The sequence below is a fragment of the Carassius gibelio genome, chromosome A16 (assembly GCF_023724105.1).
Source record: "Carassius gibelio isolate Cgi1373 ecotype wild population from Czech Republic chromosome A16, carGib1.2-hapl.c, whole genome shotgun sequence".
Taxonomy (NCBI): Eukaryota; Metazoa; Chordata; class Actinopteri; order Cypriniformes; family Cyprinidae; genus Carassius; species Carassius gibelio.
The window spans coordinates 17,776,768-17,797,491 of NC_068386.1; the positions used below are offsets into that span (position 1 = coordinate 17,776,768).

Here is a 20,724-nt window from a genome sequence, read left to right on the forward strand (position 1 = left end):
ACAAATGGGTGTTACTTACATACCAAAACAATGTCCAAGTGTAGCTTTTTGGCTGCTAGTTAAAATGATCCAATAGCCTACCATCAGCTCAACACTGATGATAAATCAAAATATTAGAATGATTTCTGAAGGATCATGTGACACTGCAGATTGGAAGGTTGCATCACAAAAATAAACTATATTTTAAAGTATATTAAAATAGAAAACCATTATTTTTAAGTGCAATAATTCACAATATAATACAGTTTTTTTTTTTTTCTGTGTTTTTGATCCAAGAATTGCAGACTTGACGAGCATAAGAAACTTTTTGTCACACCATGGTTCATGTTTCTCAGCCAAGATCAATTTCACTAACTAACCCCTGCATTCTATGTATAATGCTGTGTGACGAGTCAGCTGCCTCCTCCCTGATTGTCACCGGCACCCCGTCCTAAATCGCCGCCCTTCACCAGGCTCCCGACTGGAGTGGGTGTGAGAGGAGGGGCGCTGGACGAGTCAGGGCTGGCGGCGTGTGATGGGGCACACCTGAAGGAAGTGGAGCCTCATTACCGCCGCTGGTTAAAAGCCCAACGCGCCTCTCCTCAGGAGACCGGTCTCTTCCCCGTGCATGCACGCTGGTGTCCTCGTGGGTCCAGGAAGGGTGCGTTGAGGGACTCCCGCGCCACAAGAGACGTGAGCAGCCGGACCCGCGATCCGGAGGAGAACCGCACCCGTTTACACGGCCGACGGGCCAGGATGCCGGGCCGTCCATCCCCTACCAGCGCCGCGGCCGACGAGAGAGATGCGGCCGCTAGAGGAAGCCGCCGCCCCTCGCGCCCCGGACCAAGGAGGGGAGCGCGTGCGGCCGCCGGACTCCGCCCCTTACCTGGACCCTTCCTCGATGAACACTGCCCGACCTACACAAACCCCACAGCACAACGAGGACACCAGATTCCCTGTTATTTTGGACACTTTCCCCCTTTGGCCACTTTTATTCCCCCTTATTTTATGATTTCTGTTAATAAAAGCCTCTCCGAGGCCTGACGCCACGCCCACTGCGTCTGTCTTGTGCTCCTCCCGTGACAGCTGCTAATACAAGTCTGTATATCTTGCATATAAATATTAGAACTCCTCTTAATTTTATTCAAGCATGAACAGACAAATATGTCCATGTTGTGACCAAGTTCCAAATTCTTGATGGAACTGTTTGACAATATTAAAATACTCTACTAAAGCACTTTTTGATTAATGACAGAAAAGTTACGACATCTTTGTATGACACCCTGGACACACGATAAAGCATGTCACATCTGTTAGGCTTGCTGTAAATGAAAATAACAATCCAGACAAAGATGGACTGCGTTCAACTGAACGAATCCAACTGGCTCACTTGTGCTGATGTTAAATAACATGCCAGCTCATCACGTCCCCTTTCCTCTTTCTCTCTCTCTCTTGCTCTTTTTCTGACTTTCTCTTTTTCAATGGTCACCATAAAGCTCTTTAATTCACTGACGCTCTCATTATCTCTGAGGTTCCATCAACTGCTTAATTATGAATTTGGGAAAAACAAACTGTTGGCTCAAAGAGAATTTGAATCATATCTCATGTTGCTAAGCTGCCAACAATGGATTGTTTTAAACTGAAAATTGTGTGGAGGAAGTCAAAAGCTTTGCTGGGATCTTCTGATGCACTAGAGAAATGATTCCCTTGAGGATTCATCCCATGCTGGACAGAAGCAACTCAGAAATCACAATAAAGGAAATACGCAAATTTATCTAAAGTTATAATTGATACTGGTAACTGAAAGAATCCTTTAGATCTGGTGCCGCTTTCAGAAGTGAACCAGATCTCACATGATAGGACCTGTTTGCGTGAAAGTCATTTGTAAATACAGCGATCAACTCCAAATCTGATTCTGCATGTTTAGATCTCTAGATCTGTACTTCTGACACAAAATCTGAAAACATGATTGCTAAAACTCTGCATCAACGCTGCATGTTCAAACAGATAATTTGATTTTTGAAATCTAGTGTCTGAATTGCAGACAGTATGTGGTCAAGATTAAAAGTCACAATGTTTGTTAGTTTATGTATTTATACCACAAAATGTCACCAAAAAGTCCTACTGTCCATATTGTTGCAATAAATAAAGCACATCTTACACAGAATTGACAGAAGTTTCATATCAAGCTACTCTCTGGTTGTCAATGTGGTAAAACCATGTGACCAACTTAAACTGGTTACAAAATCTGCCTGGGAATAATCTTTCACATACTGTCTTTCCTACTGAAATGAATGGATTTTGTCTATGAAAATTCAGCGCACCACAAGACAACATTATTATTATTTCTCTCAGACACTAAGACTGTCAAATACATACAGTATGAATAAAAGTTGAGGCGTGTCTATTTTAATGTTTCAAATAACTTTTGTGAAAATAAAATGTTGAAACATGAGTGAAATAATATTCCATCGTCATTCAGGGTAACATAAATATTTACGTAAAAAATGCAACAGCATACTTTTTCTGGCTTGTGCTTATATAAAATAATTTATTAAATGTTAAATGATTAAAATGGGTGAAACCCAGTGGTTTGAAGGATAGTGGCAAAGACCGGTAAAGATTTAAAATGACAAATTATTTGTTTGGGGCACTGCAATTTATTTATTTATTTATTGTAATTCAAGGTAAAAAAGTAAAAAAAATAAAATAAAAAGTATGATAGTCATTATTCATTGATAGTCATTTTTGCTCAAAAAAAAAAAAACAAAAACCCGGACACAATCTAATGTCAAGGGGGATTTAAAACAGTATTGTAACACTGTTATTTATTAAAGCTTGAAAACCCCTTTTCATCCTTGATCCACACATTTGAATTATAAACTTTTTTTATATAATTTTAGAATCCCTTCCAGCAGTTAGACCTTAGAAAGATAAATGTATTTAATTCTTTATACATTTTGACCAATTTTTGGATTAAAGTAGTAATACTTAAAGTTATTTTACAGGAAATGTGTCTATAAAGACACTGGGTCATTAGGGTCATTGCAAAAGTATAAAGCAGTACATGATTCCAATTCTAAAACAAAATTCAAACAACTAATGAGCATCTGGACTTATTTATCCATCTGTTGAAAATGTTTCAGCATTTATTCAAGTGGTTTTAAGGGACCGTCTAAATGATGGGATCTGAGTTGCAGAAATACTTCCATGGATGTTTGTTTTGGAAAGGTCAGTACTTCAAATCACAGTCAAGGTCCACATAATAAAGCAGCTGTGATGCACTAAAAGTTCCAACGATGACTGAAAGTGGGTAAGCAACGTTAACTTTTACCTGGTGAACAATCACAAACCAACTAATGGCAACACAGAGTTGACATTCACCTGTTTGAAAACTACAGCCTAGCTCTGAATACACAAGAGAACAGTAATGTTCTTATACAAACAACAATGAATAAGCTATGCACCAAACAGGGCGGTTTGGCCCCTTGGAGGACCCATTTATCTGGACGGTCATCACTGACAGTGCCAATGACAGCTGTAGATTCCTGAGCATGTACTGTAGTCATGGCAAGTTCGAGCATTCAGTCCACCCAAGTATGGCACTCAGCTGCTGTGCATTCCTCTAAGACCACAATAATAGCACTCATAAAACCTGTTTAAAGGATAACACTGTTTATGTGGTGGGAATGAACCAAGTTTAAGACAACAATTATATCTTACATAGTTGGAGAATAACCTTAGTTGTTTTGGGTCATGTCTGTAATGAAGGAGAGCTGGGTAATTTAGAGGTAAGGTTTGTTACAGACTGTGAGAAGAGAGAGTGTGAATATCTACACTATCAACACCAGTTACCTGTCATTCCTGTTATAATATCAGAAAAATGATTGCCCATGACTGCTCTAAACAATGCAGCCAAAATAGTTGTTATTGACTGTATTTAAACAGAACAGCATAACTAATTATTGGAGTCTGGAAACGTGTGCTTTAGAAGCACAGACAATAGCATGGGCACAGGACAGTGAAGACCTTGGTGCAGCGCAGTCCAAGACGCATTCAAGTATCCTCCTGACATCATATCACTTCTCCCTAGATGTGCACTACATATATGCTATGGCAAGCCATTTTAACATTAATTATGTTATACTATCTATTTTATTTTACTTGTACATATTTCTAATTACACTGAAAAATAGTAACCAGAAAATTTTAGCATCTGGTATTATTAAAGGTCCCATGACATGGACTATTTCCTTTTCTTTAAATGCTTTTTAATGTTTCCTTAGGTGTATTTATATTGTTAGTATGATTTTTACATTTAAAATTTAGAAATAAAAAGCATTTTTATATCCTGACATTAGCCCTCTGGCTTGAATGCTCTGTTTGAAGGGGCGTGTCTGCTGTGAGACTCCGAGTAAACAGCAACTGTTGTGATTGGCTGACATGTTTGCATTCAAAATGTGTATTACATGTGGAACCCCTCTCAAATATATATATATATATATATATATATATATATATATATATATTAGTGCTGTCAAAATTAGCGCGTTAACGCATTCGATTAATTTGAAATATTTAACGCGTTAAAATAAAATAACGCAATTAACGCGGTTGCAGTTTTTTTTATTTCCAGTTGTGGCCTATGTGTGTTCAACGTGCAAAGAAATATGGATAAGACCAAGGAAGGACTTTTAGACGGAAAGTTTCAGTATAAAACTCTGCCGGATTACTCTTCAGTCTGCCACAAGAAACATTATGACTGTATGACTGTAACAGTGCGTAAATCAGACCTTTCTGTAACGCTAACGTTAATAAGCTTAAACGAAAATAAAGAAATAATTGTGTAGCGGAGTATTTTTTGTACACAGTGCCGCGAACTGTCAATCACTCCTGTACGCGTGCATCACTGTCCTCGCAGCTGCAGCAACTTGCGCTCTCTCTCTTCATCAAGCTTTAAAACAAAAAGGGGACAAAAAGATCATATTGTCTTTGTGCATAGGCTATAGATTAATTAGATAAATGAATATCTAAATTTGTGCCTTGCCGTCTACGGTATTTTTTTAGAACTTAGAAAAAAGATGCTGCAGCCAATGAGCAGCCAGCGGGGGCTGCAGGACGACTGAACCTCCGCAGACAGTTTTTAATGTTTATCAGACAATAAATACTCAAGATTTTGCTTTCGTATAACTCACAACGAGTTTCACACACCTTCTCCGGCCACGTTGAGTTGTTGACACTTAACAGTGGGAAAAGCGACACATGCGCTATTCAATTGTATTATTTAAGGGTGAATGGGTAATGTAGTTTCTGCTCTGGGTGGGATGAATTAGGAAGCTTGCATTGTGAAGGGCGCTCTGAAAATCGGCAGTGCAGGTAAAAGATTAAAACCTCTATTAAAACAGATGTCCAAATGAGCGTACCGGTACGCTACAAGCACGTTCTGGGCGCACGGAGAGGTGGCGGTATGCTCAAGAGCTATATTTGGAAGTGGCGGTACTGAGTACCGGTGCATACCGGCCCACTTAAAGCACTGGCAATGACTATACTTTGGAATTTTTTTGCAGTCCACTTAGAATTCAACATGGAAATCATTTTTGTTTTTTATTGGCATTGATTGTTTTGAAATTCAAATGGTACTTACATGCCTGTGTTTTTATTTCTGTAATAAATATGGCTTTCAAGCCAACAGTTAATTTGGAGGATATTGATGGTTTATTGTAGGTATGTTGTTTACATGAGAAAATCTGTGTTACAAGTTAAACAAAAATTCCAATAAACAATCATATTTTGAATTTAAATAGTTTCTTTGTCTTGAGTTTACATTAATTATTTACATTTTACATTTACATATCCAAAAAGTTTCAGTCTTTTAATTGCGATTAATCGCGATTAATCGCGATTAATTTTAAAAAATTGTGCGATTAATTAGTTAATTTTTTTTAATCGATTGACAGCACTAATATATATATATATATATATATATATATATATATATATATATATATATATATATATATATATATATATATATATATATATTTACTATTACAGCTGTCGAGATTAAAGAATCGTGGATTTGTTGATTATATAATTATTTTTTGATCTTTTCCCATCACATGAAAGGCTGCAGTGATGAGCATTGAGTAGACAGAGTCTGTTTATCGCGTGAATGCAGTGATCTTGTCATTATTGCAACACGTTTTCTCTCACAAAATGCTTTCACCGCAACCAACAGCAAACACATGAATGCACCACATTAATACAGAAAGAGCTCCGTTGTGCAGCATAACAGCGTCATTCATTGTAACAGCAGTTTGGGCAAGTGTGCAGATATACTTGCGATGTGTAACAGCTCCGGAAAAAAAGGGAGCGTTCTTTGATCGCTCTCTGTAGTTAAATCACAATTTAAATAACCAATTTGTTTCATGCTACTAAGAGAAACAACGTGAAGTTGATTGTTTAGTCACTGGCTTGATTCACTGACGCATAAACAGTATTAAACAATTTAGAAAGAAAGTTTGTGTGAACTTGAATGATTAGCTACACATCAGAAATCACTGATCACAGATCAGGCATTAATAAACACTGTTACTCACTGTTTGTGGCGGTGCCGTCGAATCCATATCATAAAAGTCTGTTTGTAACGCCTGTGCTGACATTGCGACTGAATTATATGTAAATATTTGGGCGGGCAAAGCAGAGAAAGGGGAGGTAACAATTCTCCTTACAACGTCACAACGAGGAGATTCAAGATCAGCCCAGTTGAGCTTCCATTTTCTCAAAGGCAGAGAAAGATAACAAAATCTCGACTAGTAACTAGTATTTTTTTTATTTATGTGTAACAAGTGTGCATTCCAAGTGCTTTTTGAACAGATTATTTATTTATTAGCAATAATAGATTAGTACATATTTTTAGACACTTTCAACTACCCAAACTGCAACTACCCACATTTCTTATCAAACTAGTTACAATTGTTGCTTACAGTTCTTCAGTCAAATTAGCTATTTTATAGTTAAATGATATCAGTTTACTAGTCTAATAGATATCGTGTCTGATCAATTAAAAAAACCTGGAAAATCTTAAGATGTTAAATAAGTAAACCTACTGTATCTGAAAAATGAGTTTAATTTGTATATCTTTCGTATTTGTCTTATTGTCTTATTCTGCTTCTTTTTCAAAAATTATAAATTATATATCTATGAAGTATAGCATTTATGAACAACTATAGTATAAGTTGCTCCCTTTTCACTTCAAAAATAAAAATTGTCATAATTTATTCAAGTCTTTCCTAATTCAATCCAAATTTAATCCAAATTCAAATGTATTCTAATATTACTTAATTTGGTCTAAAGAAAGAATTATTAATGACTATTGTTGTTTGAATACATACAAATAAATGTTTGTAACTGCAGCTTGACTAAAAGTAATGACTAAAAATAACGACTGAAAGTTGACAAAAATGCTATGAATTATCATTTATTAAAACTAGACTAAAACTATTAAGCAGTTTCGTCTCAAGATAAAGACTGAGACTAAATCAAAAATCCTTGTCAAAATGAACACTGATTTACGAGTAATTAAAAAAAAAAACTAGTCTACTAGTAACATAAATGCTTGTAACAAGATTTATGCCATAAATGTTAAAAAGGCTTGCCATATAGTCTAACTGCATGATGCCTTCCAGAAACACTGCAACAACAAAATATTTGTGCACTGCATCATATATAATATGATAAACACTATAATAAACACTATAATTTAAAGAGAGTTAATAAAACTATGTTTGCTTTAGGGGTGTCATACCTTGTGTGGGGCTTTCAGAAGTCTGTGAACTCCAGCGATCTGATTGATGAGCGGAATATCCTCTCTGAATGGGAATTGTGGGGGTCTGGTCGGCTCCGGAAAATTTGTGCTATTAAATGGATCAGTATCATCTAAGAACTGCACCCTGCATGCAAACGTAGCCATGGTAGATCCATACACGTCGATTTGGGAAAAGTCGGTACGACAACAACAAAAAAAGTATAGACCGACTGAAAAAACCCTTTAGATCAGACAGACGCAGCGTAAAAGTGTCAAGAATCCAGGTACGCTCGGACCTACTGCGATGTCTTCTGTTAGTGTTTAGTGATTTCTATATTTCCACAGTACTTCTCGCAAAAGGAGGGCAAGTAATATCCAAGGGCATGCCGGGCAGACAAGGTGCCGAGGCAGACTGCTGCAGACGGGACAGGACATCTGCAGCCTGTCTGATGTCTACAGCGTGCAGTACGCGAGCGGGATCGGGGGACTCCCTCCAGTCACAACATTAAAGGTATGAGGGCAAGAGCTGGAATTCTGGCGACACCTAGTGGTCAAATTTATTTCACAGCACGGCGCTTTTGCTTTGACGAATATCTAAACGTGTACATATTATTTATTCTTTTGTGAAGACGTACACATAACATACCTTTTTATTATTATTAAAGTACTTAATACGGAAATATATAATATTATTATATACTATAAATCGATTAATCGCATCCAAAATAAAAGTCTGTGTTTACATATATGTACTGTTTTTATTTGTAGCCAGAAATACACACATACTTGTATTTACACCGTGTGTGTGTGTGTGTGTAAATATATATGTAGCCTATATATATATATATATATATATATTTTTTTTTTTTTTTTTTTTTTTTTTTTTTTTGAATAAATGCAGTTCATTTTAACCTTTTATTCATCAAATATATTAGATAGCAGACCTGTTTCCAACACTCAAAAAAAATTCAGAATATTAAAATGATTTCTAAATGATAATGTGATAGACTGTATGTTGCATGTGACACTGAAGGCTGGAGTAATGATGCTGAAAATTCAGCTTTGCATCACAGGAATAATTTTTTTTTTTTTTTAAAGTATATTCAAGTAGAAAACTATTATTTTAAGTTGTAATAATATCTCACAATATTACAGTTTTTTTCTGTATTTTTGATCAAATAAATACAGGCTTGATGAGCAGAAGAAACTTATTTCAAAAACATTAAAAATAGAAATGTAATATATATATATATATATATATATATATATATATATATATATATATATATATATATATATATATATGTATATGTGTGTGTGTGTGTGTGTGTGTGTGTGTGTGTGTGTGTGAATACATATACAGTCTTTAATTTTGGATGCAATAAATCGATTTGTCGGCACAAAATAAAATAATAAATAAATAAATGAAATATGAAGTAAGTCTTTGCTACACTACAATAACACTTTCATGCAATAAACAATTGTAATTAGAATTATTATTATTAGGCCTATTAGTCGTAGTAGTTGTACTAGTAGTATTAATTATTATCAGAATAGAACCGTATAAGGCAAGGATTCCACAACAAACTGCAACACAGGAAACACTTTTTAAAGTTATTATGGTAACCTGCAATAGACACCGCTAGTCTTTCATTTGAGCTAAATGGGACTGTGTGAAAGCATATCGTCACTGATAGTAAACATGAATTATGCTTACTAGAATCAAATAAGATGTTTCAGTGTCAAACAAGGACACAATTTTTAGACTTACCCCGGGTGGATATGCAAGACATTCATCTCGTCTTTCGCAAATATAAGTTCACGCCCACATGATAACGCTAGTAAACAAAATGTTCCGTCCAGCGTTCCTTCTTCCCATGTTGTTATGAGTAACGTTAACGTTAACGCACATTGCCTGAACAACACACACAGGATAAAAATTGATTTGGAGTGAGTTTTCCAAAAGCAACTGTGGTCGCAAGATCCGTCGTTACCAACAGACTTCAGTGGAACTTGCAACCGTAATTTACTTTTGGGAAACGCACTGCAAATCAATTTTTATCCATCTTGCTTGGGCCTCAAACCACCTGTTGATCATCAGTTCCCGTGGTTATTATTGTGTTATCGCCAACTATCGCTAGAGGGCAGTGTAACAAACAGAAATATTGAAAACAGATAATAATAATAATAATAATAATAATAATAATAATAATAATAATAATAATAATAATAATAATAATAATAATAATAATAGCTCTCAGTATAATACTCTATTTTCGTAGAGCACTATTTGGTTTATATATATATATATATATATATATATATATATATATATATATATATATATATATATATATATATATATATATATATATATGTGTGTGTGTGTGTGTTTCGGCATGTTCAGAGAGCTGTGTAAGATTGATAACACACACAGGACAAAATGGCAGGGCTTTTACAGGACAATAACAGGGAAATTTTGGCTCCCAGAATCCTTATTACATATACACACTAACACAAAATATGTGTGTGTGTGTATGTATGTATGTATGTATATATATATATATATATATATATATATATATATATATATATATATATATATATATATATATATATATATATATATATATATATATATATATATATATATATATATATATATATATAATCCAAATAAGCTTTACTTATTTAAATAATTTTTCATACCTTTTTAATGACCATTTAAGGGTATAAGGTCACATTTATATTACTTATATTGTTGTCCCCCCTTTGTTCAGCGAATTATAATTCCATTTCTGTTCATCAAATACACGTGAAACATGTTCAGTTTCAGTTGTCTGATGTTTTATGTTAAACCAAATTGACATTTTCAGAAATTTATTGCCATTTTATATCTAACTGGTAACTTATCTACAGCAGATAATTGATTATTTGCAATACAGTAATGCTTAATCTCTACTCAAACAATGTCTTTAGCAAATATTTGATAAAAGCTTCTAAAAATAACACCTTTGCTCAAAGCGGATATGCAGAAGTTTCAGTAAACATTTTGTAAACTTTATGTCTCTTCAACAGTGGGTACAAAGATTAAATAATCAGATCTGCCACAATGAAGTCACCACAGCAATTCCAAAAGTTCCAGAACATGATAAAAAATAAGGAACTTTAAGATTATTACTTACACTGTCAAAAGAATGAAAGGTATTGGGTATTGTTTATAAAATATTGTAATATCTTCTGCTATTTTTGCACTGTTAATGCAAAATACAGGTAAAACACCAGTGAAAAATATGTAAACATCTTTAATATTAACACAGTACTTTGGACTTTTCTTAAATTCTATTATAATATTTTTTTTCTTTATCTTTGCAGTAAAACAGAATGAAATCATAAAGTGTGTGTGTTATTCTTTTGACCTTTACACGTTAAAAGAACTTGATGCAAATCGGTAAAAAACATTTGGGCATTTCTATTTTGTTTTTTTTGAACCAAACTCACCACAAACCAAGTAAGAAAAAAAGTGATTTGAACACAAATCGCAAGTAGTAAAACAAAGACTTCTTGCGTTTTGATAAAATAATCAGTTTTCAAATATGAATCACAGGAAATAATCACGAAAACATTTACCCATTATCAAGTGAACTGCTTTTTAATGACTCAATGAAAACTGGATTTTACTATGCGCTGAATAAATATTATCTGTCATGCTGATGGGGCTGTTAAGGATCTTTGACACTGAATGGTATTGACTTCCCTCCAAAGTGTCATAAAGATCATTATCTTTAGTTATTAACCACAAGAATTGGTTTACAGAGAAATGTTAATCTGATTCTCAGTCTCTGATAAGACATTAATTATTGCCATGCATAGAGTCCCAGTCACAGCCCTTGTTTTCACATTCAGCTGACAGGACATTTCCCCCATCTTCAAGACACACCGTGACTCACTGGCCCGGTGGGATGATGTCAAAGTTTGCTACATATACTTCTGCATCCACTCAGAAAGTCCAGCTCCCTGCTGTCGACTCCATCAGAGATTCACTCTCACATACCTACTGTTAACCAACACGCAGGGAGCCCAGGAGATCATGAAGCTGCAGCTGCCGAACCCAGGCCTGGAGGACAGGATCCTGAGCCATGATGAGCTGGAGCTCCTGGAAGTGGAGGAGGCTGGAGACAGACCCAAGTGGGACAACAAAGCCCAGTACATGCTGACCTGCGTGGGCTTCTGTGTGGGTTTGGGCAACGTCTGGCGCTTCCCATACCTGTGCCAGAGTCATGGAGGAGGTGAGTGCTTGCTTGGGTTTCTGAGGGGCTGAACTGTAGTGGATCTGTGCTCGAACCACTTAGGGGCCTTCATTCCTATCAATTCAGATGAGAGCTGGACCATTATGTCAGATCTACAATCCAAAAATAAAATCTGTAAAAATAGGGCTCAGTAATTTCCCTATTTTTTGTGTTATATAATTAATACTTATGTTAGCATAATTCATGCATAATGTCCCAGTATTTAGCTGACAGTATTTTTTTATGTCATTTTAGGATTTATTTCCAACAGTGTGTGTGTGTGTGTGTGTGTGTGTGTGTGTGTGTGTGTGTGTGTGTAATTAATTCTAATTAATTATACACTTCTACTTCTACTTCTATTCATGTAAATAAATAGAAGTTATAAATAGCATAACTTATTTTATTTACAACTTCTGTTTATTTACATTTTTTATAGTGTAAACAAAAAGGGTTACATTTAATGTATAATAAATGGCTTGAAATAAATGTATACAAAATATGAGGTCATAACATTAATTATTGCCATCTCAAAACCTGAATAACATTTTCAATAAAATAACTTAATATTATTCTTAATACCATGAAATAATCATCATAATAAAACATTTTAGTATATGTATTTCAGAGGGGGATTTTGCTGCAAGGTAATGATTTGTCAGTTTTAATTATTATAATGTGGTGACTTCATCTTGGCCTGTGATCAATAATGCTTTCAAAATACTTTTCAAAATGCTTTTTATGCACATTGTATTATTTCAATCTTGTCCCAGAGCCAGAAGTTAAATCTTAAACTATATGGAAATTCATCGTAAAAATATTAAAAAAAAATATATTTAAACAATTAGCATAAACATTATCATACACATTAGTCAGAACTTTCATTTGTTGAGTTATCATTCTCAGTAATGCAATTAAACAAACTAATGAGAACATGAAAAGTTTCAAGATATATATTTTTTCCTTTCTAGCTTAAGAAATATAATAATTCACAGGATTCACTCTAAAGAATTATATTAAATTATACTAAGAATATTATAATAATAGACCAATTGCTTCAATGCAAACCATCATTAGAGCAACAGATGTATACCTTATAAAAGTTTACAATACTAGAGCTTTCAAAACACTATTAAAGTTGTTATTGCAATAAAACTGCATTTATGTTACTAGTCACTACTGTCATCAAAAGTAAAATAATTAAGATTCTGGAAGCTTCTTTTGAAAGAGATCCTGCATTGATCTGTTATGGCATTACAGTATTGACTATGTGGCTATATTCTTTAACATGCTTATATACTCTGATCACTCTGGTATAAATGTGTGTAAGGGGTTTTCTTTTATGAGATGCTATCCAAAAGCTTTGGCTCTTACAGCCTTTTATTAATTTCCCCAGGTTTCCGGTAAGTGCAATAAATGTACTGTATGTAACTTTTTTACCACAGACCTCAGCTTAAGGTTAACTAGACAGTGTGGTAAGATCACTTCAAGTGAGAACTCCTCAAGGGTCACAGCGTCCCCAGCCAAACATTAACTCAACTGCCATGAGAATGACTGACGATGGCACCTGTTCCAGAAATAAATTAATTTTCAACTGAGTAACTGTATATTATATTTAATATAGCCTACCATTTTATACAATCTATTAAAGGGATAGATCATCATTTGCCCACCCTCAAGTCAAGTCTTCTATTTAACATAAAATACATAACCAAACAGTTGATGGCCCCCATTGACTTCAGTAGTATGACTAAAAATGTCATTGTATTAATAGATTGTATTATGACTCATCTGTGGTGAAAACACAGAACCGCAAGATGTGAAAAGCATCAGTGATGTATTACCTGCTAATGTAAACAATCTTTCTTTTCTTTCAGGGGCTTTCATGATTCCCTTCCTAATCCTGCTGGTTTTAGAGGGAATTCCTCTCCTCCATCTAGAGTTTGCCATTGGCCAGCGATTAAGGAAAGGAAGTGTTGGGGTGTGGAGAACTATTAACCCCTACATGCTAGGAGTTGGTGAGCAAAATATTGAATATTATATTAAGTACAGTACAAATAATAGAACTTGAGGTCAGTTTTTTTTTTTTTTTAATGATAATTACATAGATTGAGTAAAGAGGTTTATCATTTAAATAAATGAAAGGCTTGTACGTAATGTGTCCATGTTGAGTATGTGATCTAAGCAGGTTACTTCCTGCTTTCTTTCAGGTATTGCATCTCTGTGTGTGTCCTTTCTGGTCAGTCTGTACTATAACACCATCATAGCCTGGGTCTTGTGGTACTTCTTCAACTCCTTCCAGGAGCCGCTGCCTTGGAGCCAGTGTCCCATCAATGCCAACAGGACAGGTACAGTATATGAGCACCCTGAGTTGGGACTCAATTCTGAATGTGTGTGTGTGTGTGTGTTTTAAATGGCACTATGGACATTCTGTGCATTATTGGCAGGACTAGTTTCTGAGTGTGAGAGGAGCTCACCCGTGGATTATTTCTGGTATCGTGAGACTCTGAACACCTCAGCGGCCATAGAGGAGACGGGGGGTCTGCAGTGGGGGATGATCCTCTGTCTGATCTCAGCCTGGGGAGTGCTGTATGTCTGCTGCATCCGTGGAATAGAGACCACTGGAAAGGTAGAGTTGCACAAATAACAGCGCTGACAGGAAAACAAGAATATTTCAGAATTTGAAGCAGATTTACAATGTATGTACATTCATAGCTTTTGTTCATTTGCTAATACAGTTTCTCAAATGTGAATGAGCTGCAGGGGTTTATGAAATGTAAAATTAAACAGTGTAGTTTACAGTGTATTCACAATCAGAGAACATCAGTTTACAGTGTGGGTGTGCGTGTCATATTTTATGACATTTACATTTATATATTAAATTTATAATTGAATATACCGTATTTTTGGGACTATAAGTCGCACCTGAGTCTAAGTCGCATCAGTCCAAAAATACGTCATGATGAGGGAAAAAAACAGATATAAGTCGCACTGGACTATAAGTCGCATTTATTTAGAACCAAGAACCAAGAGAAAACATTACCGTCTACAGCCGCCAGAGTGCGCTCTATGTCTTCAGTGTAGACTACAGGAGCACTGAGCAGCAGCGCCCTCTGGCGGCTGGAGACGGTAATGTTTTCTATTGGTTCATTTCCCTTGGTTCATGTCAAATACATTTTGATAAATAAGTCGCACCTGACTAAGTCGCAGGACCAGCCAAACTATGAAAAAAAGTGTGACTTATAGTCCGGAAAATACAGAAATATTACATACAATATGTAATGAAATATATTGTCGCATATTTTTCAATATATGACTATATGTGTAACATGTAGTCTTGTGTTTCCATCGTGTTGTTGGTTTGACCTATTTTCCCGTGTTCTAATTTAGTTCATTCTGTTGTCTTGTTAGTTACCTCATTAATTTGTTTGGTTCATGCTTATAATTCTTCAGTTTTTATGTATTATTCTACATTCTACTTGAATGTACATTGGCAATTTATAAAGAAATATATTTTCTTTGTTTAGGGGTCAAGTATTGACCCCTAAACACACGTCTGTGGTGTGGGAGACCTGGGTTCGAATCCACTGTGAGACACCAATGTGTCCCTGAGCAAGACACTTAACCCCCTAGTTGCTCCAGAGGCGTGTGACCTCTGACATATACAGCAATTGTAAGTCGCTTTGGATAAAAGCGTCAGCTAAATGAATAAATGTAAATGTAAATGTAAGTATTGTTTGTAATATATATTTATATCTTAATTTTTATAATTAGAATGAAATAACAGCAACGATAATACACCCTCTATATGTACATCCATATATAAATCTTTTTAAAATAAAAACAATCAAAATAAAAGTCTATATTAAATCTAGAGGTTCGACTGAAAAAAGAAAATGTTTGGGAAGCCCTGTGCTAATCTGTAATCATTAATGCTCTAGTAAGACAGCTTTACGAGGGAATCAGTACTCGATACAGTTGTCAAAGGTTATGCATTTTAATATCACGAGAACACTATAAACAAATGTTGAAATACAGAATAAAGATCTCAGTGACGTACTGTAAAGACACGTGCTTGTAAAAATGTCAAGGACAGAACAGGTTTACAGCTTTACAGCTCTTGGATTATAAAAGAAAAAGGATTATAATTACAGAAGTGTTTATCTCTAAATTAAGAGCCACTAAACAAAGTTTGAACTCACTGTCCAAGTCCAAAGTATTTGTCAGATTTGCTTCGATGTGATATTCACATTTAACAATTAAGGTTGTTTTCCTCTCTTCTTTTCCTTTTAAAGGCTGTTTATGTGACGTCTACACTGCCATACGTAGTTCTTACGATCTTCCTGATCAGAGGACTGACTCTGAAAGGATCCGTTGACGGCATTAAGTTCCTCTTCACTCCAGATGTGAGTGTCAAAATCAAACAAATTCAGCAGAGATTTACTCTCATGACAAAAAAAAAAAAACATTTTAACAAATCCAGTGCTCTCATAAGACACCAAATTGTGTATTTGTTTGCAGCTAAACGAGTTAGCAAACCCAACCACATGGTTAGATGCAGGAGCACAAGTCTTCTATTCATTTTCTCTGGCTTTTGGAGGTCTCATCTCCTTTTCCAGCTATAATTCTGTGCAGTAAGTTCATGTTTTAAGTGTTTTCCTGTTTGTTGAGGCGGTTTTACACTATATACATATACGGATCATTTTTTTGTAGAATAAAGCCTTTTATTGTTTGAAAGGTTGCACATTTGTCTCTGCGTTGGTTCATTCTTACTGACAATTTAAGAGTGCAACAGAAAATCGCACCCAGTGTTCACTGCAAGTACCAACTAAGTATTCCCTCTCTTTCCTTCAGCAATAACTGTGAGCAAGATGCAGTTATCATCTCCATCATTAATGCCTTCACCTCGATCTACGCTGCCACTGTCATCTACACCATCATTGGTTTCAGAGCTACAGAGAGATTTGATGACTGCTTGAGTGGGTACGTTTTTGTCATCTGACCTTCCGTCTTGGGAAGAAGCGTTTCAAGACGATTTCACAGATATAGATAAATTTGACGACACTCACTTGAATAGTTTTGGATACTTTTGGTTTCCCTTGGCACTGTGGATGTATTATGTATAATGCACATTCAATACAAAAGTCTACTATGAACAGTACTTTTACAGCATATGTTAACCTTGATTTATGCTATTTCTACATAAACTAAAATTTTATATTTAACATGAAACGTATATATATTATAATTTAACAATAGCATTACTTAAAGATTGATATACTTATAAATAAAAAGCTGTTGTTTTATCATACCTAATGCATGAACTATTATTAAAATATGAAGCACTTATCATGACTTTGTCCTGCAGGAACATCTTGACTCTTTTGAACACATTTGATCTTCCAGAGGGAAACATCACTCTGGACAACTATCATGAAGCTCTCCAGAGCTTAAACACTACAAACCCTGATATCATCAGCAGCCTTGCTCTTAAGACCTGTGATCTAAACAGCTTCCTCAGCGAGGTACGGTATAAGGATGGGTGATTTACTGCTCTCTGATTCCAATACCAGGTTCTTCCGAGACGAACCTATACTGGTGCGAATATTTATATCGCTAATAAACGAAAGGATTTTGTGCTCTCTGGGGGTAAAATGTGTAATTGTAGTGATTTATCTTCAAAATCTGAAGAGCATCATTAATATTAAACCTAAACGATAAAATATATGTTGTTGTTTATTATTTTTACTATTATTATACAAACAACTTATAATGTAGTTACATTAGCACCATGGAAATATATTGATAAATGTCACATTTAAGTTTGGCATTTTACTTGAATAGATATACAAGTTTTATTTTTTTTATTTTTTTTTGCAAATAAAATCACTAGTTTGAATTTTTAAAAAAATAAATAATAATAATATTTAAATCAGTTATCAGTTATAGTTTGGGCATATCCTCTGTAAGATGTTTGACTTGATTTTTTTTATTTGTTAAAAAATGCACTAAAAACAGTAATATTGTGAAATGTTATTATTACAGTTTAATATTACTGTTTTCTGTTTGAATATATAAAAATATTATAATGCAATTTATTGCAAAGCTGAATTTTCAGCAGCCATTTCTGCAGTCTTTACATGATCCTTCAGAAATCATTCAAGTATACTGATTTGATACTCAATAAACATCAGTATCAATGTTGAAAACAGATACTGTTTAATATTTTTGTGGAACTATGATACATTTATTCTATTTTTTTTCTCAGGATACTTTGATGAATGGACACTTTTAAACCGCATTTATTTGAAACAAATGAATTTCACACTTTTACAGGGTGTAGAGGGAACAGGATTGGCCTTCATTGTGTTCACTGAGGCAATCACCAAGATGCCACTGTCTCCACTCTGGTCCGTCCTGTTCTTCATCATGCTCTTCTGCCTCGGCCTGTCCTCGATGTTTGGCAACATTGAGGGTGTTCTGGTTCCTCTGCAGGACCTGAAGGTCTTTCCCAAAAGCTGGTCCAAAGAGGTTATTTCAGGTACAAATTAGACTTTCATTTTGAACATCATAACATGAATAATTCATTACAGATTTTACATACCTCCATCCAGTAAAAAAATTCTCATTCCATTGTTCACAACAGGAGTGACATGCTTGGTGTGTTGTCTGTTTGGGCTGATATTTGTGCAAGGCTCAGGGAACTACTGGCTAGCCCTGTTTGACAATTTTGCTGGCTCGATTCCTCTCCTCATCATTGCTTTCTCTGAGATGATTGGAGTTGTGTATGTCTATGGGATAGACAGGTAGGATGGAGCCTAAGTTTAGCCGTGTAATGGTATTTAAAGGAATAATTCATCGCAAAATTTGATGAAAATTGAGTCACCTCAGGCCATCCATCAGAACAGATTTGGAGAAATTTTACATTATATCAGTTGCTCACCAAAGGATCTTCTGCAGTAAATGGGTGCCGTCAATAATGACCAAATATCTGATAAATGCATCACAACAGAGGACTTATATTTTAAGCCGGAAGCAACAAGATGTTAATCATTGTACTGGAGTTGTGTGGATTACTTGTGGATTATTGCAGTGTTTTTGACGGCACCCATTCACTGCAGAGGATCTATTAATGAACAAGTGATGTAATGCTAAACTTTTCCAAATCTGCTCTGATGAAGAAACAAACTCATCTACATCTTGGATGGTCTGGGATTCCATTTTCAGCAGATTTTTTTATTTTTATTTTATTTAGCTGTTCCTTTAACCCTTACACAACAAGATGATTCGAATTTGTTATAGAACAAAACAACAAGATAAAGAAGATAAATTTGTTTCTGTAGAACAGTTTAATCACATATCAGCAATTCACAGATGTTTTCACAGTGACTAAACAATGCATTTATGACTTTATTGTTTAGATAAAGCTCACTGAAATCAGCCATAAATTATGTTATCTTCTTCTTATGAGTAGATTCAATGAAGACCTGATATTTATGATTGGACATAAGCCTAACATCTTCTGGCAAGCCACATGGAGATTCATAAGTCCCCTCATCATGTTAGCCATCTTTATCTTCTACTTCTCCACCACAGTCACCAAGGAAATCTTCTACATTGCCTGGGACCCTGAATCGGTGATCTACAAGTTTAATCAGTTTAACATAAACTTACAAAAAAACAACATAAAATAAATATTTGTAATTTGCAAAACATTCATTTAGAAATGTATTAAATGATCTTGTTCTCATTTATAGGAAAACTTCCCAACCCTAGAGAAGAAGCCATATCCTTCATGGATTTATGTAATAATCTTTTTCCTGGCTGGGATCCCTAGTTTGTTTATACCTGGCACTGCTGTTTTCAGAGCCATACGAGAATTCTGCTGCAAGAAACATTCCAGTGCCCCAGTTCAAGAAATTGATTGTGTATCTTACAAAGTTCAACTACAGGATGAAGAGCTGAAGTCACAAACGTCACAGAAATCTGACCAAAAGTTCTACACATGAGATCCAGTTTAAAGTTCTGTAGTGTTAGAGACCCACACATAGGTTTGAAGGTTAGAAAAATGACTTTTACAGAATTGATGGAATATTGCTATTATTTTTTTTTTATTATTGTCCCTATTAAAAATATGCCTCTATTTGCCAAAATGTCATAGTGGTTCCAGCTTTTGTGTTCCAAATGTCCATAACATGTTAACTAGCGGTGTATGGATAAATTAAGCTATTAATTAGGGCCTGCAGAAATAAAAATATTAAATTAATAATTATGTTAGTGATATATAATTGAAAATCTACCGTATTTTGAGTGAAATAAGAGAAAATAGGAGAATTCTGTGTCATATTTGGTAGTTTTCAGAGACATTTTTTTATTTTTATAGATAAATGTATTTATTTTTGTGACAAATAATGCCATTTAATTTTGAATAGTAACTGTATAGAAACAGTATATATATATATATATATATATATATATATATATATATATATATATATATATATATATATATATATATATATATATATATATATATTAGGGGTGTAACGGTTCACAAAATTCACGGTTCGGTTCAATACGATACACTGATGTCACGGTTCGGTTCGGTTCGGTTCGATACGTTTTAGATACAGCAAAATGTAAAAACATCTC

The 20,724-nt window shown here is 34.7% G+C and overlaps 2 protein-coding genes across 4 annotated transcripts in view; one reads left to right on the forward strand and one right to left on the reverse strand.

The window, feature by feature from the left end:
• The window catches only part of LOC128030811 (FH1/FH2 domain-containing protein 3-like), a 184,722-nt gene extending 176,473 nt beyond the window's left edge, over positions 1–8,249 (reverse strand). For all 3 annotated transcript variants that reach the window (XM_052618824.1, XM_052618823.1, XM_052618822.1), the window contains exon 1: positions 7,787–8,249. In XM_052618824.1, coding sequence (XP_052474784.1) covers positions 7,787–7,951 — 165 coding nt within the window. In that variant the 5' untranslated portion in view covers positions 7,952–8,249. The remainder of the gene's footprint in view (positions 1–7,786) is intronic.
• Positions 8,250–11,702: 3,453 nt separating this feature from the next.
• On the forward strand, positions 11,703–20,510 carry LOC128030054 (sodium-dependent neutral amino acid transporter B(0)AT1-like). Its single transcript, XM_052617528.1, has 12 exons — positions 11,703–12,075; positions 13,950–14,090; positions 14,283–14,420; positions 14,520–14,701; positions 16,368–16,478; positions 16,594–16,706; positions 16,927–17,055; positions 17,441–17,597; positions 18,409–18,613; positions 18,719–18,878; positions 19,547–19,709; positions 19,830–20,510. Exons 1-12 carry the CDS (start codon positions 11,877–11,879, stop codon positions 20,079–20,081), a joined length of 1,950 nt encoding a protein of 649 aa, XP_052473488.1. The 5' UTR covers positions 11,703–11,876; the 3' UTR covers positions 20,082–20,510.
• Positions 20,511–20,724: the final 214 nt, after the last annotated feature.